This window comes from Dermochelys coriacea, chromosome 2 (assembly GCF_009764565.3).
Source record: "Dermochelys coriacea isolate rDerCor1 chromosome 2, rDerCor1.pri.v4, whole genome shotgun sequence".
Lineage (NCBI taxonomy): Eukaryota > Metazoa > Chordata > Testudines > Dermochelyidae > Dermochelys > Dermochelys coriacea.
In genome coordinates this window covers 76,032,511-76,055,917 of record NC_050069.1, presented here as the reverse complement: position 1 = coordinate 76,055,917, position 23,407 = coordinate 76,032,511, and the positions used below count along the sequence as shown (strand labels likewise).

The 23,407-nt window shown below is 39.5% G+C and overlaps 1 protein-coding gene across 17 annotated transcripts in view; it reads left to right on the top strand.

Annotated features, from left to right (window-relative positions):
- DTNA (dystrobrevin alpha) overlaps positions 1-23,407 on the top strand; it is a 291,708-nt gene that overhangs the window by 248,087 nt on the left and 20,214 nt on the right. For 7 of the 17 annotated variants that reach the window (XM_038391236.2, XM_038391233.2, XM_038391230.2 and 4 more), the window contains 4 exons: positions 8,663-8,750; positions 11,805-11,899; positions 13,619-13,732; positions 17,263-17,359. In XM_038391236.2, coding sequence (XP_038247164.2) covers positions 8,663-8,750; positions 11,805-11,899; positions 13,619-13,732; positions 17,263-17,359 — 394 coding nt within the window. Of the gene's footprint in view, positions 1-8,662; positions 8,751-9,913; positions 9,920-11,781; positions 11,900-13,618; positions 13,733-17,262; positions 17,360-19,149; positions 19,171-23,407 lie in introns of those variants that run through there. The other 10 variants (XM_043507894.1, XM_043507899.1, XM_043507898.1 and 7 more) reach the window with 3 other exon arrangements.

Genomic DNA, 23,407 nt, shown 5'->3' with positions numbered 1-23,407 from the left:
GTGGTTTTTTGGCACAGAATTCCCTCAGGAGTAAAAATTGCTTCCAACAGGTAGATTCTGTCTGGATGTCCAGAGAGCAATTTTGTCCTGTATTTGCCTCCTGGCATCCATGGGGATCTGCCTAACCATGGAAAAATCTGATCTGGCTCCCACATTACTCATATATTTTTATAAGGCCAATCCTGAACTTGACTGCAGCAGGAGCATACCTACAGACTTCATGCCATGAACAGTGTGATAAACCAAGTCTCTCTCAAACCCCAAATAACAGTCCAGGTCTTTCTCAGCTGTGCCACAAAGCCTCCTGCTATGGTTGCGGGTGAGGGCAAAGTCACAAAGCTCAGCCACCAGGTGTGCCAGGACCTCATCAGGGATACTGTTCCTCACAGCTTGTAGTCCATCCTCATGTGGAATATTGGTGTAGAGGGCTTCTACATCCATTGTGGCCAGGATGGTGTTTTCAGGAAGATAACGAATGCATTGTAGTTTCCTCAGGAAGTTGATGGTGTCTCGAAGATAGCTAGGAGTGCTGGTAGCGTAGGGTCTGAGGGGAGAGTCCAAATAGCCAGATAATCCTGCTGTAAGAGTGCCGATCCTGAGATGATGGGGTGTCCAGGGTTTCCAGGTTTATGGATCTTGGGTAGCAGATAGAATACCCCTGATCAGGTCTCTGGGGGGGTGTCTGTGTATGAATGGTAACATACAAAAACCAGTAGAAGAACACTTCAGTCTTCCTGGATATTCTATAACAGATTTAAAAGTAGCTATACTTGAACAAAAAAACCTTCAGAAACAGACTTCAAAGAGAAACAGCAGAACTAATGCTCATTTGCAAATTTAACACCATTAATTTGGGCCTGAATAGGGACTGGGAGTAGTTGGCTCATTACAAAAGCAGCTTTGCCTCTCCTGGAATTGACACCAGCTCATCTATTATTGGGAGTGGACTACATCCACCCTGATCAAATTGGCCCTGTCAAGACTGGCTCTCCACTTGTGAGGTAGCTCCCTTCTCTTCATGTGTCAGTATAATAATGCCTGCATCTGTAATTTTCACTCCATGCATCCGATGAAGTGGGTTGTAGCCCATGAAAGCTTATGCCCAAATAAATCTGTTAGTCTTTAAGGTGCCACGGAACTCCTTGTTGTTTTTGTGGATACAGACTAACATCTGTAGTCGGCTACCCCCGATACTCTGTATAGAGTTTTTTAGGAAATTATGCCCACCATTATCAATTATGTTTTTACTTCCTGACTTTCCTACTGCTGTAGCATGTCACTTTCCTACTTTCTGTAGCATGTCACTTCAGCTAATGCACTAGGAAATGTTGTGTCAGAACCCTTTTTATAAAGACAGTGAGCAGCTTCCCTTTGAAGAGTGAGTGCAGCAGCTCTCTAAAATGCTAGTGTCTAATTCTACTCTCAGACTTGTATGTCACTGCTACTGAAGCCAATGGGAGCTATCAATGGATATTGGAGGAAGGAATCTGCCCAAACCTTTAGTGTAGTCCAGAGTCTGCTCCTGGACTATGGGGCCTGTCTGAATTTACTATGCTCCATTGCTGCTGTAATAAACAGCAGACTGAATTTGTTTTGGAGTGGAAAGTTTGGAAAACAAGCCTTTCAAATGCTACTATCCTGTGGAATTTCATTTGTCTCCATATTTCAACAAACAAGACTTTTTTATAATGTTTGCTTAGCAGCTGCCAAATAAGGCTGGAAGGGGGCTGGATGGAAGTGTGTTCAGATTGACTCTCCCTCCCTAGGCTCGTGAAACTTGAATGTGTCACATTCATGGTGCATTTTTACTTCAGAGGAGAACACCAGCCAGAGTACTTTGTCAATGTTCCCTGCTGGCTTTTGTCCTTTATTCTCCTAATTGTACTTGATATCAGTAAAATTTCTTCCCATTATAGTGGCAAGTTCACATAAATACAGTTAAGATTGTCTCCACGTGTGCAGCAAAAACAAGATATAAATTGTGCTATAGCACATTCCTTTCATGTTTCTGAAGGGTAGCTGAGGAATGAATGACAAAGTCCTTGATTTGTGCAAATAATGGAAGCAGACTATAGTACAAAACATCCGATTACTGACATTTAAAGGTCACAGTCCTAGCATCCTTGATTAAAAAAAGCTTCAATCAGTTACATGAGCTGCCAACTTGACTTTGACACAGAAAATTAGCTTCAAGAGACAATAGTCTTAGCCATGCAGTGAAGAATGCCTGCCAGTAGTCTATTACATTTTTCTCTGCTACCAAGTGAAGAATAGAGAGGAAAAGAATAGTTACACCTAGGGAAAGATAAGAAAAGCAAACATTCAGAAGCTTCCTGGTGTTTCTGTAGGGTTTCACCACTATAGACATTTGCGTATCCTCAGATGAGCACTATACTCCCTGATAACTAACTGAAGTTTATTATCGTGAAGTGCTAAGTGAGGTCTGCTTTCAAGACTGATATGATTACTATTAATCATGTTATGGTAGCTCACCTGCCATATGCCACATAATTTCAAATAGTGTTGAGGCTCTTGCATATATTCAGATACTACTGGCAATCTTAACACAAGCCCATACCAGCAACAAAATTAATGATATGGGCTGGAATATCACCTGGAACTTAAATCATTGAGCCTAGGTATTGCAGCACATTTCATAACAAATATCTGACCCCCTCCCCCTTTGACATAATAGTCACAAGAAAGTAAAATAAGAATGCATTGATAGCCTTAAAGGGACACAATAAACAAAACCCAAAACCTTAAAGGCCCAGATCCTCAATGGGTGTAAATCAATGTTCTTGCAAAGTCAGTGGAACACATTGATCTAGATCAGCTCAGGAAAAGCCCCAATATTTTTTCAAAATACTTCTTATGTGCATTGGAAATAAATTTGATTTTTAAAATTACTTTTCACTGCATATGTTTACTTCTTACATTTCATTTTCTATCATTTGGACACTGAAAGTACAGCCCCCAGGCTCATCAGTTTCACTTTCTGTTTCTCTTAAACACTTGTTTAGTGTGGTGATGTCTGATCTTCAGTACTTCAGAAGACTGTTTCTTTGTTTATATAATCTATCTATTATAAACTAATTTGTCCAAAGCATCCCCCGTCAATATGTTCTGGTCCCTGCAATTTTAAAATGCAATACAGTTTAAAAATATCTAAAACATTAGCATTTATTTCTTGAAAATGTTTGATTCATTTTAGATTTCATAAAATCTTTGTTCCTAAATCAATAAGCTATTTCTAAATGTCCCTTTAATTCTGAAATTTCTGGGTTTTGTTCATTTAAGTTAGACACATCACATTTTTATAATTTAGGCAAAAATTTAATGTGTAAATAGGAGGGGATCTTTAGTTGATAGTAAAATGGTTTCTCGTGGTTCCTAAAGATACCTGGATGTACTATATAGAACTATATTGATTCATATTTCTATACTGTTAAAGAATTAAGAGGGTTAAATATATTCCACATTACTTTATAAGATACTAAGTGTGCACAGTACTCTTACCAGCGTTCAGATAATAAAATCTTGGTGATTTTAAAATTTAAAAAATATTACAAACCTTAAAAAAAAAAAAATCAGACAGCTCCCAGTTTACAGTGTCTTATATCGCTTAGAATATGCGTTTGGTGTCCAGAATTAGATATTCAGTTTATTCACATTTGGAAGAATATCCCTCCAGATGTGATGGCTAGAAAATTACCCTTTATGTTTTTTACATGAAGGCTTAAGTTCTGTAGAATAGGAATATATCATGAAGCCCTTATTTGATACCCCTATGGCAAGACTGTGGGATTTGGTATTCTGGAGGCATTTGTAATCAGTAATGACAACATCAAGCACATAACGAGAAGCCCCATATTACCTACTGGCTAATGACTTTGTTGGGCTTGTGGGGCAAGCTGATGCTCATTTCAGTTTAAGCTATTGCACAATTCTGATCAGACTTGCAACAGGAAGTCCCACAATGTTCATGGTGCAGCAAATACTTCAGTTTCCCATATTTAGGCTGAAGAGATTAAACCAGAGTGAGCTCATTTAAATGTCTTAAGAGACATTGCTTCAGTAGAAAAGAAACCTTGTGAGAAATATCATTAATTTGAACTATTACCTGATGCCAGAGAACAGTGTCAACTCAAGTGAAAGGATTAGGAGATGATAGTGGAGGTGAGGGATCAACCTTAATACACCATGGTCATGCTCTCTTCTTTTGATAAAACTAGAACAAAGTAGACTCCTTTTATCCACAAAAACAATGAGGAATCCAGTGGCACGTTAAAGACTAACAGATTTATTTGGGCATAAGCTTTCATGGGTAAAAAACCCATTTCTTCAGGCTGCATCTGAAGAAGTGGGGTTTTTTACCCACAAAAGCTTATGCCCAAATAAATCTATTAGTCTTTAAAGTGCCACCAGACTCCTTGTTGTTTTTGAAGATACAGACTAACACGGCTACCCCTCTGATACTAGACTCTTTTAGGTTATTAACAGTTAGCTGGATTCAGTGTCTCCCCAAGAAAGACCTGCAACAGAAGCTAGGAGCTTTAGTCTTGTGGAACCCCTAGCTAATGTGGTGTCAGAACGTGCTTGCTCCACCTGCAGCAGCCTGCCCAAGGAAAAGAGAAACAACAGCTTGTTTTAATGGATTTGTAAACACTAATATAGGCAGAACAATTCTGTCTTTGCGGTAGTAATTCCTGGCAAAGTACCTGTAACTATAGGAACTAGTTTCTGTGAATGTTACATGTAGTGTTGTTGTAGCCAAGTCGGTCCCAAGTTATTAGAGAGACCAGGTGGGTGAGGTAATATCTTTTCTTGGACCAACTTCTGTTGGTGAGAGAGACAAGCTTTTGATCTTACACAGAGCTCTTCTTCAGGCCCGGGAAAATAACTCGGAGTGTCACAGCTAAATACAAGATGGAGCAAATTGTTTCATTAACACACATTTCAAGGGACCATTCAAGGTGAAGTGGTCTATTGACACCCCTCTAGTCATAGGGAGGAAAGGAAGTGAGGGAAGAAAAGCAGCTGTAGGGGGGTGGGCAGGAAGTTGGTAGTGGGTTACAGATAGTTGTAATAAGCCATAAATCCAGGGTCTCTATTCGGTCCATGATTTTTAGTGTTTAGGAAAGTTTCAAATGTAAGTTCCCAGGTTCATCTTTTGAAAGTGCTGTGCACATGGCCAGTGTTAGACTTGCTGGGGCCCAGGACAGAAAATAAGGAGTTGGCCCCCAACCCGCCTCCCTTACCTGCTCACACATTGGATTTCTAGCAATGTTCTGAAGCTGAAGCCTGAGCCCTGCCACATGGGCCTGAAGTCAAAGGCCAATCCCGGCAATTGCCCTGCTGGCTACCCCCTAATGTTAACCCTGGCTGTTCAGGTTCCTTTGAGGATGAGGACATTTCCTTGAATGTAGCAGCCTTATTACAGAAATGAGAAGCCAACAAAACTTAGGGAGCAGGAAAATGAGAGGAGAAGTTAACTGTTATCAACAGCATGGACTTAAAGTTTCTCCAATCAACTTAAAACTGTACTGTCAAAGAGCTCACAGAGCACCAACTCTGGTTGTTCTGTGAGCCCCTTGACAGTACAGTTTTAAGTTGATTCTCCATATAATTTTGTTCTTGGAACACGTCACGGAAGTAAAGAATAGGATAACACAATAAACAGCCTTTTGTCAAGTCACCCTCTTAAGACCAGCAAAGAAAAATGGGAAAACAAAATCAGCATTTGCCAGTAATATTCATACAAAAGTTCTCTTTGAAAAGGGGAGAAATGCTGCAATTTGAGAGTTCAGGTAAAATGCCTAATAGTCTAATTTTCCCCACCCCAATTCCCTACTTTAGCAAAACTGAGGGTGCAAGTGCATTCATTAGGTTTCAGAATCGGTATACTAGCCAGACATGGTCTCATGAATTCTGTTACCAAGATATATGGGTTTTATGCAGTGCTATTGTACCAGCAACAGTGTTGGCACTTCACTCTATATGACTATAAGAATGGTGTAAGCCCAATAGCCTGAGAGTTATTACAAAGTATTTAAATAAAGAAAATAAGTGTTGGAATGACTGTTAAACATTCTAAATATTTGAGGCTCATCAGTTGTTCATATAAACACTTTATATCAGAAATATTGAAATCATGAGATTTTTTCAAAGGGATACCTCATTCACCCTTGTGAATATCCCAAATTCTACACATGTCCACGTAATTTGTGAATATGCTTTAATATCGCACTCTACTTTTATTCATGAAGTTGTGGGGAAAAAATATAAGCCTATGAATTGTGGCACATCATAACTGCAACTTAAAATCTTAGAATGTCCAAATGAAAAACATTGTTCATACACAATGGTGAATGATCATGTACACAGACACATTTCAGGATAAAATGCATCTTGGTCATTATATTTCTTCTGAAATTCCACACCATTTGTGCAAATAACTTGAGGCATTACTAGCCCCCAATTCACACACTGCTACAATATGTACCATACTGTATGTGTAAGTGCATGCCCCAAGGCATTTAATATAAAGTGAGATAACTATAAGAACCAGAAAGTTGAAGTGACTTTATGCATTTGTAAAATTATTTCAGTTAATCCTTTTAACTACACTGCAGATTTATGCTACTCTGTCAATCTACGTCATCATCTGTGATTTTTCAGGGTTTATAATATGGTTGTAAATTGCTACACAAATGACAATTGAAGCTGGATACCCACTTTTGTTGCAGTTGTTATAATATGTCTTATTGGAAAACACTGAAAATGAACTATGTTGTCACTAAATTAATCCTTATTACATGGTTTGTGTAATTTCATGGGGGTGAGAGTTATTCCCCTTGGGTGAGGGGTCATTGTTTTTTGCTTGGGTAATATAGTGGTACTGTAGATATGTATGTAGAAGAAACATACCTGATTATAAACTGGGAATTTATTCAATTGTACAATCAATAAAAAGGGAAAATCACTTTGAGCTTGGTTCTTCCTTCACACAACTATAAACCAAGAGTACATTGCAATCAATGGTGTAAGTGAGAGTAGAAATAACTCTCTTGTGTATACAGTGAAATAAATTAAACAGAATTTTTACTAAACTAAAATGACCATTAGTTCTGATAGTACTAGGAGTAGAAAAGAAGTGGAACAAATAGTCAGCCACCAAGGCTTAGTTCACCCAGCACGCATCTCTGGTTAACTCTTCATCACTTGGTTGAATTTCTAGCCTTCACTCTGTTAGTCTCACTGGTATTCTGAGGATAAGACAAAGACAAAGTTTCCTTTTCTCTCTTCCTATTATCTCAGCAAGTCAGAACAATTTAATGTGGCGTCTGGCTCCAGGCTGCCAACCAATGAATCCAAACCACTACCCATCCTTCAAGCATAACTTCTAGCTCCCAGTGGAATCCTTCAAGCATTAGACCCGCCCCCCCCAACAAAAAGATGCACCTTGTGGTTCCTTGAATTACTGTGGAATATCTCCAATTTCTAATGCATCCCAAAGCAGAACACACTTACATAACACCTTTTATTATGAGTTACTATTTCTTTTCTCTTATCTATAATTAAAAGCCATACTCTGAGCTGAAACTTGGTTTCTGAAGGTATTATTTAGGATCACATCATTATTTTCATCTTTCTTCCTTTTAGCTGGTTTTGGTCTGCTTGACTCTTTTTTAAGTTGCAACTATTTAGAAAATTCAACAAGTTTTCAGTTTTTTTATTTTGCAATCATTTGACTAAAACGTGGCCTACATTTAAAATAACATTTGTCAAGTGACTAGCCTATAAAGTAAATGATCTGATTTGCCTTTGATGTTCCTAGAATAATAAATATAAACTGTTGAGATATTTTAAAGTGATTCTAGCATATAAGCAGTAAATTTTTTTTATATTTTTTTTCCTAATAACAAATCTTTTTTAAGATTCTGAATGAGGGACCAAAGTAAACTTTTAGAAAATGTCTAATATAGTTGTAAGAGGAAGCAGGATTGTATTAATTTTAAAATCAATAGAAGTTGTGGGGCAATGGCTTGTCCCCACATGACGGTCTGAAAATTTACCTCAAAGTATCAGAAACTGAGAGAGGAGGCTATGTCTCTAGATGATTCAACAAAGTTAATATATAAAAATCACAAACTGATCAGTGACCCTGGACTTGACTGGTCTCTGCAGATTTCACCCTCCGGCATCAACAAGGGCTACTGGACCCTAGGAGGGATTCACCCCTTTGGAATTTAGAGAAATTTTGGAGGTTCCACCTTAGGGAGGAAGTTTTATATGCTGGCCAGCTGCATATCTGCCCTTCCGCTCAATGGAGTCAATGAGCCGTTTATGTGACCATGGCTCACTTCACTCAGACTTTCTGCCAGGAGAAGCCTGGGTTATGCAGCCAGTGTAACCCAGGGTGAATTGAGCCTTCTCCTGTCGGTACTTGTGTGCAAAGCAGGGTAGGTTATTAATTAAGGGCAGCCTTCATTTCATTTTTTCAGCATTTGTTAGAAGCCAAACCCATGTTTTCACGTAGTTCTGGGTATTTTTCATATAAATTCTGGAATGAGAAATTATGAACACTGATAAAGTGACTGCACTGTGCTTTCTAAACACTGATGCCTCTCTCCTTTTCCCCCACCCCAACTCTGAGCAGCATGCTTGACAGTGCAGGCCGTCTAGATGAAGAGCACAGACTGATCGCCAGGTATGCAGCGAGGCTAGCAGCAGAGACTACTGCATCTGTAAGTGGTTTTAATTGGGGGAAGGTAAAAGTTTCCTTTTGTTTCTGAAGAGCAAGAGCTTGTCACAATCAGAAAATTTACATCTGAAAACCTTGATGGTTCACAGATTATTTTATTGGAGGACATTGTTATGTAATAAAGAACAAGAATGCTTTCTTGCAGCTACCTTAACAATGTAGAGTGTATATATTAACCTAGTGATGTTTAAACAATTCAAACTAAGGAAACTGACTGCTGCTCTCACCCACCATTATTCTACCATCTCCAAATCCAAAAACAGGAAGACAACTTGGGACCCCTGAACTCAAACTGGATCGGAAAATATTGCCTAGATTGACTTTGGATATAAGTTAGTGATTTACTTTAAAGGTAAAAACTGAGGTGGTAAATCTATTTAATTCCTTAGCTCAAACACCAGAGCCTTAAGTGCTGAGTATTTTAATTAATGGATGACTATAATGACCCATTGCATTAGCCTTGGCTCTCATTTTCATTTCAGAGAAATGATTATACTACTCTGTGAAACACAGGATAGAAAGGGATGACAGGCTAAAAACTTACTATATTCAGAATTAAAAGACATTGAAGCAGGAACCTAATTGAAGTGTATAAAATCTTAAGTGGCATAAATAAGGTCAACCCAGTTATTTTTTCTCATCTCAGTGCATTTGATAGAACAAAGAAGCATAAATGAAAGTGAAGTGAAAAATAGCTTTGTACAGAATGTCAGGAAGCTTATTTTCACTCTTGAGATATATACTGTGGGGTCAGCGGAAAGAGCCAAATAAGGCAAGGTTGTTCATGTTAAAACTGTGGGCCAAATTCAAATCGGGTGAAGGCAGTTGAGCTGCTGTGGAGATGAATTTGGTCCGTGGTTTTTAGCCATCTATCATATAAAACTTCATTACATTGAAGGAGCGGGGGCAGCAGGAAGGAATGCACTCAATCTGATCATCTCACTATCTGTTGCCTGACAATCAGTCACTGTCAGATTCAGAATGCAGCACCACTCAGATTTAAGGCACCCTCTCATCTGTAGCTGATTCATCTTATAGCTGAAGGATGTAATTCTTTAGCTAATCAAAATGCCCTGCGAATTATGTGTGTGGATGGAAAACCCTTCCTGAAGACTGAAATGTCATCTGTATGTGTGAGTTTTCTATACAGCACCTATCATCATGACATCTTAGTGCTATGAATCCCTATGGAGCCAGAGTATTTACACAAACAAGAAAAAGATGTGGTTTGGATGGATACGCTAAACTTTCCCCTCCCCACCAATATACCACATTTTTCTATGTCTTTTAAATATACACTACAAAGCAGAAAGCAAAGAAAGGCCTTCTGTGAACAGGAGCTCTCAGAACAAATGTGGCAACCACAAATTCTGAAGCTCACTTTAGCAGCCAACTGGAAGATTAAAAAAACCTATTAAAAACATTGTGCTTTTCAGGCAGCCAAGCATATTGCTAAGGCTGGACATGCAGGACTAAAGGGCCCAGTTATATCTGTCTCAGTTGTACAGTATATCAGTTTATTTGTTAGGTCTCCTCTTTGGATGTGCTGCAGTTTTCCTTGATAGATGGAATATTAGTGGGAAAATTATACAGGTAACAAAAACTAAAGTGTTAAAATTTTAAGTAGCTAACTAAAACCAGAAATGTATTTCCCCTAGGTGATATGTGGAACAGAATCTAGCAAGAAGAGGAATATATTTCCTTTTTGAGGGCTAAATCAGCAAGTACTGTAGAGGAGATGCTCAAGATTAGGCCACATGTGTCAAAGTTACACTTCAGATCATTCTTAAAGTGAGAGACAGTCCCATTTGCAGTAGCTGAGGGCACTAACTCAAATGATCAATTTTTAAATCTTTATCTGTACACTATGGAAGACCAAACAATTATTTGGATGTCTTTCTTGATTAGGATGCTTCCAATGGCTGTATTAATCCCTGCAGTGCATCACCATGTATAAAATGTTTTTAATAAATACAGTGACTTTTGATTATTTCTGGGAAACATGACAAAGGGAGTATTCCAACAAAGCGGTAGTGAGATTGGTTTGAAATCCCCTTATGGGAAAATGGTTCTGTTGTACATTAAACACTATGGAACAGCTCTTCTGAAAGTGTCAGTAGAAGGTGTATCAGAGATTCAGTCACATGGACTATGCACTGAACTGCAGCCTGAATGAAAAGCGGATGATGAATGAGGATTTAACATGGAGAAATCTGCTGTTCTTTCGAAGAATTAAAGTTTCTTGAGACAAGTGGAAAGCAAATGTCCTTTCCTTTATTTGGGAGGTGAAGTGGGATGAATTTTTGTCTTGGTTTTTATTTGAGTGGAAATTCCTTTTTTCTCATGTTGCAAGTCTCAATAGCCTTGTCTACAGCATAACAATTAGGAGACATATTATAGCAACTGCCAGTAACCATGCAGCTTCATTAGTGCAAAGCCACTGCTGCAGATGGGGTCAGGCATTTTTATCAGTTTTTCCTGGAAAGATCCTTGGAACAAGTTGGAATGACATGGTGGTAAACATTCAAGCATTATCTAGCTTAGTGCTTTCACTGGTATTACTAAATTGTTCTGTTGCACCATTGGTGGAACATGCTGTAATATGGATTCTTGTTTAGTTTAATTTATTAATTTATTTTTTTATTTTAGTGTAGAAGGCCCAGGTCCTCAATGGCATTTAAGCTCCTAGATGTCTAAATAATACCTTTTGAGAATCTGGGCTGACAAGTCTAACATGGGCACGGGTCACTTGAGGGAGGATTCTCTGCTCCTTGAAGTCTTTAAACCACGATTTGAGGACTTCAATAGCTCAGACATAGGTGAGGTTTTTCATAGTGGGTGGGTGAGATTCTGTGGCCTGCGTTGTGCAGGAGGTCGGACTAGATGATCAGAATGGTCCCTTCTGACCTTAGTATCTATGAATCTATGAATCTATGATGCTATTGGCAGGCAGATTTCATAGAACAACCATTGATCACACTTTAGGTGCAGATGAGTGCATGGACATTTTTAATAATGCAGCCAAACTCTTTTGCAGCAGGGTCAGCAGAGAGGTGCCTCGGATATCTCTTTCACCATTGATGCAAATAAGCAACAAAGACAGCTGATTGCAGAACTTGAAAACAAGAACCGGTAAGAGTATCCAGAAAACGTCTGCCTTTGTTGAGTACCACACAGTGTACGTCTGTTTGTTTTTAACATTTCTTCTCACTTGTTTCAGCGTACTTGCTCTCTCTAGATCTAGATGTATCTATTTATCAAGATAGGAGACTGCTTGCCTAGATAGCCAGTACCGATATCTGTATGGCAAGATTGTGGTGAGCCACTCTTAAGGCATTACAGAATCAGCCTGTGTTTTTAAAAATACATGGTTGCATGCTGTGGGGTAATTGTGAATATTTTTACTATTTGCAGTTACCCTTGCAGAGGGTTAAAAATAAAAATCCCATTCTGATTTCAAAACCAAAAAATCTTTGGTGCCCTGTTTCTATTTACAGAGAAGAAAATGAAAATCTCCAGAACACAATCTGTGTGTAATAAATAAAAGAAGCAGTAATTGTAAAAAGACTAGCAGAAAATTAGGCTTTTGATACAGACGTAGCTGAAATTGGGAAACAGACAATGGGAAGTTGTGGATGTTGTGAAGACCAAGACTATAACAGGGTTCAAAAAAGAACTAGATAAATTCATGGAGGATAGGTCCATCAATGGCTATTAGCCAGGATGGGCAGGAATGGTGTCCGTAGTCTCTGTTTGCCAGAAGCTGGGAATGAGTGATGGGATGGATCACTTGATGATTACCTGTTCTGGTTGTTCCCTCTGGGGCACCTGGCACTAGCCACTGTTGGAAGACAGATACTGGGTTAGATTGACCTTTGGTCTGACCCAGTATGGCCATTCTTATGTTTGGAATTAGGGGTCAGATGCCCAATTGGAGTAAGTCAGCCTAGTTTCATTGATTTTAGTGGAGCTATATTGATTTACACCAGCTGAGGATCCGGCCCTATGTCAGACCCAAAGTCACTGAACAGTAACTTACATTGTCATACAGAGCTTTGTTCTATGTTCTCTGCTTTTACTGTTGGGTAGATAAGGACTGGCCAAAAACAGATGCCTTTCTATCACAGACTTCTGCGAAAGACCTTCTTTCACTGTAGTACAGTTCCACCAGCTCTAGTATTAATTTGTCTTTCATAGCTCAAGTCTGCTTTCTGAGTATCTGATGCCCATGAAAGTATAATGAAGAAAGAGTCTGTCACTAACATCAATAAGCTTCACCCCTCTTCAGCAAAGCTCTGCAGCTCTGTTAGCACTCTTATGCATCGATTCAGTTACAGTAAATCCTATTAAATGTACATTCCCCTGACGAGCTGCTGTCTCTCAGATCCATAGTTAAATTAAAGGCATTTTGAAAAGTGCAAACGGTGTGTGCCTTATTTGATGTAGAAGACAGGATAGATATTATTCTAGTTTCTGTTGATTTCATGTGGGGCATAGAATATTCACATGAGAGAATGATGGTGAGGAATTCATTAGTTGAGCCAGGATCTATGTCCCTGCTTTCCACAGAGCATCTGAAATTCAGTCTCTAGTTTTATAGTCTGTTTTTTGAAGGTCTTGCAGAAATGCTCTCTTTCTAGGACTATAGCAAACATCAGCAAACCTGTTCCAGTGATGACTATTTCACTAAAGCTGAGATATTCTGATGTTTGGAGCCTAGTCATGGTATCTTTATTGGTTCAGAGCTATAGATAGTTCTTTTTTTTTTTTTTTTCTAATAGTGAGGTTCTAGGCTGGTTCTATGGAAATGCACTGACCTTTAGTCTTTTTTACTTTCTATCCTCCCCCAAGAGAAATCTTACAGGAGATCCAGAGGCTGCGGCTTGAACATGAGCAGGCATCTCAGCCCACACCAGAGAAGGCACAACAGAACCCCACTCTCCTTGCAGAGCTCCGACTCCTGAGGTAGGTGTATATGCCATGAAGAATTCCTGGAAACAGATTTGTCTAGATAAGGGTAAATACATAAAATATTCCTATCCCATCATTGTTCATTTAAAAAAAATGAACAGTGTAATTTTGATTCTGTTTAATTTAGATTCAATATTGGCCTTGGGTGTGAACACAATGAAGTATATGCTTAAAATTTCACATGTGAGTAGTCCCGTTTACTACTCATGTGCGTAAAATTAAGCATGTGTGTAAGTGATGCCAGACCAGGTACTTAGGTTGTAAGCTCTTTGAAACAGGAACCATGTCTTGCCCCAATATGTATAAATAACACCTTATCATAATCATGTGGTGGGGAAATGATGCTATTTCAGAACAAATACTTCTACCAAAAAATCCCCAATACCTTTTGGGCCAGATCGTGAGGCTCCCTTAGAGCCATGTACCATACTATAGTGTGAGAGCTAGGAATTAAATGGCCCTTTTGCAAGGTTCCATTGGTCATTTTTGCTTCAACAACCGAGAAAGTCTTGGCTGTTTCAACTAGAAGGACAGTTGACCAGATTGTCACAGTGGCCAGCTTCAGTATAAACACCCTCCAAAGTGAATGTAACAATCCTGAAGAGCATAGTGTGAGAGCCAGACTGAGCATCAGATCAGAATAATTTAAAACTAGTTCCTGTATACAGAGAACAGAGTGTGTGTAAATGCTTCCTCTCGAGTTAAAACTTTCGTATTAACTTCTCAATGGAGGAGATTTTAGAGCGCACAAGATAAGAGAGGACTTCCTTGCAGCTTTCCTTCATGCAATAACCTGTTGCTGGTACCATTAGTCAGCCAGCTGATAGCTGAAGGAAATGTTAGGATGAAACTGTGCAGAAAAATCTTTGTTTACAGATGCTGTATGGTTTTAAATGTTTAGCCTCTTTTACCTGAAAATAAATCTTTGTTTTGCTAATAATTACACTTGCAATATGATTTAAGATAAACTAGTTGGAAACGGAAATGCTTTCTTCTTATGACTGATTTGCCTCTGTAGTTACTCTAGATACCTAGTGTAGTAGCATAGAGAATTGCCTTCTCCAGCTGGGCAAGTGACATTCAGCAAAAGCTTCAGAAATAAGAATTGAATGTCATCAAAATACACATCACAGAATATACTATTCATGTAGCTCCTTCTATGCATCATGCCTAAAATCTATTGTAAACATGTTTACATTATTAGTAAATATTACTGAATGTTAATTTACTATTCAGTTGACAAATCAAGTCCATTTTTATTTTTGTTTAAATCCAGTGATTGATGTAGAGCTAGAAGATTAATTCTATTGAATTTTGCAGCACAGATTAAAAACATCATAGCCTACTTTAAATTTCCTGACACTGGATGGTCTTAAGGCACCTCTACTGGGTTCTGCCAACTGAGATCTTTCCTGTTTTTTAATATATAGTGTCAGAGTAATCAGATAACTTTAAATCTGTGCTCAGTACTGCTTTGCATGTGTTCAGATTAATGCTCATCAGTTAAGAGTAAAAAGGTTTTCCTTTAACTGTGCAATTTTGGCAAAATCCCAAATTCCTGTACATTGAACAAGATATTGGGTGAGACCTTTAGCTAGTATAAATCAGCAGAACAGCAAAGTACTCAGTGGAGCCACAGTTATTTACTCCAGCTATGAATGTAGCCCATTGACTTCAGAACTTGGAGCAATTATGGTTTGACAATTTGGGTCTTATAACATCAAGAAATGTTGGAGTTTTGCAGATCTGTAGAACGCATCTAACGTCCCTTGCAGTGATTTTTTTTTTGCCTTATGTTTATACTTTTTGCATTTGATCTCCACACTTCAGACATATCTCTGGCCACCTGTCTGTTTACCCACACCTGAATTTTACATGACCCTCAATTTTTCAAGGAAACCATTCTCCAGAATATTTAGCGTCAGATTCTGTTCTGGTTTTGAGGAATTTCCAATTTCTTCTGGTATAAATGAGAGCAGAATTTGACCCTTGATCGTTTATTTCTGTCCATTATTAAATTGTGAGGATAAAGTTTCAAAACTAAGGATATGTCTGCACTAGACTTCTTTTTTCTTAAGTTAATTGATTGCCAGTTACTAGAGGTACTTCTCACTTTTGTAAATGCTAGCATGGACACTCCCCAGTTTAGTAACTGGCACTTCCATGTGGGTAGTATTTGCAATAGCCTACGCAAAATGTAACTCAAGATAACTGGCAATCAACTAACTCTAGGTAAAAAAAAGTTTAGTGTAGACCTATATCCTGAGGTGTGCCCATAAAATATGTATGCAAACACAGTTAACTGCAATGCGGGTATTCCTGAAGCGATGAATTATGGAAATGTATCATTTATTCATACTTTATCATTCATAAACTGTATCATTTATTTGGATGACTCAATATGGGACTTAGATATATAGTAGAGTGTATAAAATATCACCTAATCTAAAATATAACTTTTTAAAATAGTATTGTCAATTATATTGTAACTTGCAGGGGGCAGCAGCTACAGGTTAAATATGACAGAGACCTCCCCAAAATCTGATTATGTATATCCCATAGGCCTGATTCAACCCTCTGTTATATGGGTGCAACTCCCACAGCTGTCAGTGAGAGTTGGACTTGTGTAGCTGAAGGCAGAATTTTACCACATTCTCCTGCTTAGATTACCATAGGTTGTACTTGTACAGAATCAAAATCTGCTCCAAGTTAGTGGTCTTAAAGCTAGAGTAACCTCACCAACATTCATGGAGTTACTCAGGATTCACACGGTCAAAATGAGCATAGAATTTGGCTTGCAGCATCGAAAGCTATTTTCAACAGAGTTAAAATTGAAAACATGTAGTAGCTTGGACTCCAGCCTCTTGAAAGCCACAACTCTCTCTGCTGTTCTGGCTGAATTTCTGAATTCTCTTGGTCTTTCCCATCTCTACTTGTCCAGTGTCAATAATCCTGCCAGACTTTCATGTCCTTAAGTCATCTCCTAACATTCTTCCAAATGTAAACTAATTGTGTGAATCTGAAAAATTCTTCCTCATTTGGTGTTTTGGGGGGAGAGTGTCAGTACTTATTTTACCCCAACCAGCATACTGGATATATTCTTAACTTTGAGAAACTAGGAAGTTCCTTCATCTCCCCTGATTTCTGGGCATTATATTGAATTTAGAGGTTTCAGAGTAGCAGCCGCGTTAGTCTGTATTCGCAAAAAGAAAAGAAGTACTTGTGGCACCTTAGAGACTAACAAATTTATTTGAGCATAAGCTTTCGTGAGCTACAGCTCACTTCATCGGATGCATTCATCCGATGAAGTGAGCTGTAGCTCACGAAAGCTTATGCTCAAATAAATTTGTTAGTCTCTAAGGTGCCACAAGTACTCCTTTTCTTTTTATTGAATTTAGAGAATGTGATCACTTTCCAATAGCCTAATATACTCTTCACAGTTGAACTCAAAAAAAAGTATGCAGTTCAGAAATTGTAAAGCTGACTCTATGAAGTATTAGCTTTGATCCCAACTTATTTTTCAGACAGCGGAAGGATGAGCTCGAGCAGAGGATGTCTGCTCTTCAGGAAAGTCGGAGAGAGCTAATGGTACAGTTAGAAGGCCTCATGAAACTACTGAAGGTAAGGTGCTCCACTTGAAGATCAAAGGAAATAGACATGGGGCCAGTCAAGGAGTGTCACATAGGAAAGAGAGATTCATCATATTAATAAAATACTACAGAATTTGAATATTTCGTCCCACAAAAGCTTTGTTTCCCATCAATTTTCTCTCTTAGCTTTCGCCACTCTAATACATAGGTTTTCAGGATCAATAATGTACCCAACTGATACTGTTCCTGTATTAGCACCATGTTTTTGTTGTCATCCTACCACTAAACAAATTGGACAACACTTGAAAGCAGTATAGTAGACAAAGTATTACTGAAAAATAATTGAAATTCACTTGAATATGCAAACAAAGCCCACTGTGGTGCAGTACTACCTTGCTATTAGTGAGACGAGATCCAGCAACGCTGGTTGATCAGGTTCTTGAGCAGCCATACAAAGATAATTAAAACAAAGGTTTTCATGACATGCTCAGTTTCTGGTGTATTTATAGTTTGCTCCACTGAAAATGTACTGAATATAGAAAAGGTGGATGTACAGAAGACAACAAATTAATCCCTAATGGTAAATAGCTATGCCAACACTGTACAGTGTATAGCTTCCTATCCTGGCTGATGGTACAGAGCTAGTTTTTGTAGTTCCTTTAGCTTTGTTCCTTTCATTAGTCATTCTATCAGACCATGCCATTTGACAACGCAGCCCCTCTGACTATAGGACTCTGAAAGGATCTTCTTAAAAGTACTTGGCCCTTTTCACTAAAAAAGAAAAAAAATCCCTTGTAAAAGACACTAAAAGAAAGAAAGCACTTTCCTGAAGGATCCCATTTCAAAAATGCAGACAGCAATATACAAATGTATTTCTGAGACTAGAAAGGAAAGCTGAAAAATGCTTTTTTACTTTCCCAAGTTGCAAAAGGGGCCTCAGCCGCGCATTATCCTTCTGGCACTTTAAATCCTGCATGGCCCATCAGAGCTAGCACACAACTGAAAATGGGTCCTCCCAGCAGGGGAAATAGATCTCCTCAAAGTGGTGGAGTTTCCCTTTAGACATATATTTTCTTCTTCCACAGAAGTTTGTTTTTCTTGAAGGGAACAGGCAGGGAGGAGGAGAGGAACTGGTGTGGCGCGTACAGCCTCCAGTACGGATGCTCTTTGCACTCAGTAATATGATTGTCTAGAACTGAGTTTTGGCACAATAATCGTGCTCTGTCTTGAGTTACGGGGTTGGTCAGCCTCAGTGCATTTTTCAGATACAAAGGAGTTGTACTATAATTAGAATGGGAGGATGACTAGCCATTCAAATTAGACTATGACCCCAATGTGCTTCATTGCAGACAATCTAGGGAGTCCCTAATTTTGGGAGCATGTGTCCTTTGGTAATTGATGGCTCCCCAACCTTCCCTGACCCAGGGGGTGGAGGGAGGGGGTCCTGTCCCTGAGGGATAAGAAGCCCTGGGGGGAGGGAGGTCAGGTCATGCCCCTGGGGGCCGAGGGCCCCAGGTCTGTTAGAGAGTGAGCCCATTCCTCACTCATCCTACAGTGGTTCCTGTCCCATGGAGCTGACCCAGCTTCCCGCTCTGGCCCATTGGCTCTCACCCCAGCATGCAGAGGAACCCTCCCCCCATGACACATGACCATGCTCCCTTCCTGCCTGTGGGCTCTTTATGGTGGGCTGTTCCCCCAATGGTCAGGGGCCTGCGTTATTTAATCCAGGACTTCTAACCTTGTTCCCAAGTTTGCATTTATTTTTCTGTTCTTCACTTAAATCCTGGCTAATCTAACGCCGATGATCCAATTTTTCTTTAGGAAGAAGAACTGAAAAAGGGAGTAAGTTATTTACCTTATTGTAGGTCTCACTAACTCTTCGATGGGGCTACAATTCCATGGTTTATATTATTCCTTCTGCTTGAAATGTGTGCTCATGCCTTGGACTGAGGATAATGATGATGTGTTGCACTTCTTTAACATGTTTTATCTGAGCCTTTCAAAGCACTTTACATATTAAACCTCACAGTCCCCCCTGGGAAGTAAGCAATGGCTTGATAGAATCTTTTTCTCACTCCTGTAAAGCTACATCTATGCTATCAGCTAGAGGTGTGTTTCCCAGCTCACACAGACATACATCCACTAGCTCTCATTTGAGCTAGCACCCTACAAATAGCAGCATAGCTGTGGTAATGGGGCAGTGGTAATGGCAGCATGAGCTAGCCACCCCAAGTACAAACCTTCCTGAGCCCCGTGAGTACATACTCTGGACAGCTAGCCTGTGCCACCGCTGCCCATGCTAGCTGGGAATCACACCCTTAACTTGTAGTGTAGACATAGCCTAGATGAGGCCACTTTAGGGGTGAAAAGCAACAACTGTTTAACTGCATACAACCATAGTACACCACAACTTAGAACAGGGAGTGAAGAACACCACCACCATTTATAGCCATTTGAAACTACCAAGGTAAGTTCAGTAAGCAGAATATAATTACCTGAGTTGTAATTAACCCAGGATAATGGATTTGGAATCCCTAGTCATTTGGAAAGTGCCAGAGGACTTTTCCTGTCCACAAGCAGTCCAGATCTTGGTTTTATATCTTCAAAATATGGCACTGGCAGCAGCAACCAAGTGCCCTTTCAGAACAAGAACTTCACTTTCAAAGCAGTGTGAGAGTCTATATTAATAGTATTGACTTTTGGAAGATTAAATTGTTTTGTAGCCTTTTCTAGAATTAAAATGGACACTGTCAAGGTTATTAGGTTAAAAAAATATATCCCTGATCTGCCCAGACAGCAATCCCATTTAAAAGAGGAGTATAATGAGGAATAGTTCATTGTAACACAACGTTGAAACCCCTCAATTTCAACAAAGGAAGTCAGTGCTCAGTACAATTAACAGTCTGATGCACACTGGCTACAGTAGGAATGCATGGTTAGCCGTGCACCAGTTTGTTTGTTGCTGGTGCTCAGCCTTGTTAGACTAACAGTTTTGTATATTTTGGGATGGAGAATGAATCTGTTGCAGCAAGACAGTTCTGATTGTAATCCAGAGGGGAAGACCTATCAGAAGACCCCTCTGAGTAGGTCTATTGCTTTTTAATTTTGCCTAATAAAGTTAATGGATTATCTGTGAAAATTCAATGCCCTAAAAGTGAACAGTTTAAAAAAAAGAAAAGCATCGTACAAAAATAGTCTTTTTATTGTGTTTATTAAAAATATATGTTGAGGATATTACAATATGTTTTCGCTTTCTACAGTGTAATATTCAGGTCCTTTTAATACTAAATGAACTTTCAGAATGGCAGGAGATTATGCTAATTAATTATTTACACTACTTCTCATCATTTCCATAAAAAGTTCCCCATTGATCTCTTTCATAGGCTATTTACAGATATAGGGCTAAATTCATCCATGGAGTAACTCAGTTGGAATTAATGGTCTTGATAAGTTTCTAGTGCTTATGTACTTTCCATTTCTATATTGCCACAATGACGCTTCCTCCCAGAAGGGTAATGAAGTGATCACATATGTATTGTTTTCCTAGTTGTCATGTTATAATGTAACAGCACGAAAGTCTACCCAGGAAAATAATACTATGTGAGCTAGTTTCAGCTCCAGCAGAGGGAGCAATGGACTACAGATTCAATAAAAACAGTGTTCACTTCAAATGTATTATATTGAGTTATGTGTGACACTAGGTAACATAAACCATTTTCCAGTCTAAAAAGGGATAATTAAAATCCTTACCACTTTGATCTAAGTATGATGAGCTAAATCGGATACATGAAGGTCTCATAAAAGGCACTTGGATGCTGACAGCTGCAATCAGTTAACAAATGAAGGCTGAAGCCTTCTGTCACCTCAGTGATAGTGGCAGCTTTCCACAAACTCCCTTGTCAACATGCCTCAATCCTGATCTTGTGGGTCTAACTAGGGATTAAAAGAAGTTCCATCCTTGGCCTTTATGCTGAGACTACGAGCAAGTCAGTCACTTAGCATCAATTGTAAGCATAGTTTTTCAGACATTTACCATCTGTCTCCTGCAAACTAGACTAAGACCACTAACTGCATTTCACATATGCCACTAGATAGACATCCAATGGTGGTAACCTTCAGTTGCCACGGATCTGGGCTGAATTTGATCTAGCAAAGTAGAATATAAAGAATAGCTGCAACCTTTTAAACCATAAAGTCTCTAGATCTTTACATATTTCAACTTTCTGTGGGTTGATTTTGTCCAAATAGTTAAAAGAAAAAAAATCTTATCTACATAGTAGACGGAAACCCCAAATACCTAAAGTTTCTCATGCCTTGCAAAAGTCTTGTTCCAGAAAATGAAAGTTACAGTTAACAGTACGTTATTTACCTTGCATACCAGATCAGTATAGTGATTATAGTATGTATTTTAAAATGTTGAGCTCTAGTGTATAGGTCTTCTTTGAGTATATGTCCCTATGAGTGCTCCACCATAGGATGTGCATGCACCCATGCCCTCTTTATTGGAGATCGCAAAGTAGTGCTCCTGTGCAGAACAACACCCTGTGCGCCACACAAGGGGATATAGGCAGGCACAAGCCTACCTCCACTCTGTGCTTTCTCGACCACCTGTGGCTCAAGACAGAGCCTTTGCTGTTAGCTGTTTCAGCTTCCCACCTTTCTTTATTCATTATTTTTGTTTTAGTTATTTACTTTACTTTTATTTTATTTATTTTTCAGCTCCCGGAGGGGGTCTTTCAGCTTCTCCTTCTGTACCTTTGTTTGTGCTGGAGCACAATTTGTTATGCCTAAGACCCTAGTGTTTAGGCTGTGCCAGACTTGCCATAGGTCTTTTCCCCCAGTGACAGATATTTGAGTTGCCTGCGATGTTTGACTCCCAAATCCCCTCAAAGTGCAAGGTCTGTCTGGGATTTAAAGGCAAGTCCAAAAGAGAGGGAGGCTAAACTAAAACTCCTCTTAATGGAATGTTCCCTAGCTCCAATGAGGTCCACTTCCTACTACCCCCTGTTCATTGGCCTCAACGTCACAGGCTTCAATCACCCATCCAGCTTCATCTGTGACCATGGACATGGAGACCTCAAAAAGGAAGAAGCACACTTACCCAATCAGAGAAATGAAGAAAAGGGGTAGATCACCCTATAAAGACCCATACTCGGGAGACCACACATCCCTTAAAAGAGTACTGTAGGGGCTCCAACTTAGTCTGGTACCAAAGTGTCAGTACCACATAAGAAGCCTCATCTGGATAAGCACTCTACCAGACAACCTACCACAGCAGCACTGCCTGATCCTCCATAGCACTATGATACACATAGGGCCACTGTGCATCCCACAGTTTTGACTTCTTTCTCAAGCTCTGAAGTAAGGCAGGACTTTGCTTCAGTCGTGCAGCAGTCTCCATCTCACTGATCCACAATTTCACCTCTGGTAGTGACTCAAGCCTCAACTATAGGTATCACAGCCCTCCAGCTCCTTCCAGGTTTCTGTCATCTGAAGATCTCATCATTGCAGATGAGCCTGAATCTCCACTGCAGCAGAGATCTGTCAGAGCCCCCTCAGTGATACTACCAAGGCACCTGCAGACTGAAAACCCGCCCCCTCACTGGTCGTTATGCCTGAGGCACTTAGCTGGTCCTGATGCCTCAGGTACTTAGCTCAGGAAACAAATTATCAAGCTCTGAGATCTCAGTACAAGAATCCATCCCAGTACCGTACAATCCAGCTCCCAAGAGTCCCTCTGCTGAGGAGGATTCTAGAGAATCTGCCATTCCAAGGGACTATGACTAGTGGGGACTCTTTCACTATACCTTCCAAAGGGGTTACTGGCATCCTTGGAGTCAGTTTGGTGACCAGTTTAATAGGATGCCAAGAGGAGATTACAGGCACCAGTACCACCCTTATGTGCAGGGTCACTAAGACTCTGGAACTGGTGCATTTCCCATTGAATAGACATATCAGCAGTCAATCTGCCAAGCCTTCAGAATACAATTGCAGACTCCCTGAGCAGATGCTTCTGGCAAGACCATGAATGATATTTCAAAGACTCAGTCTTTCACAACATCTGCCAGACCAGGGTTCT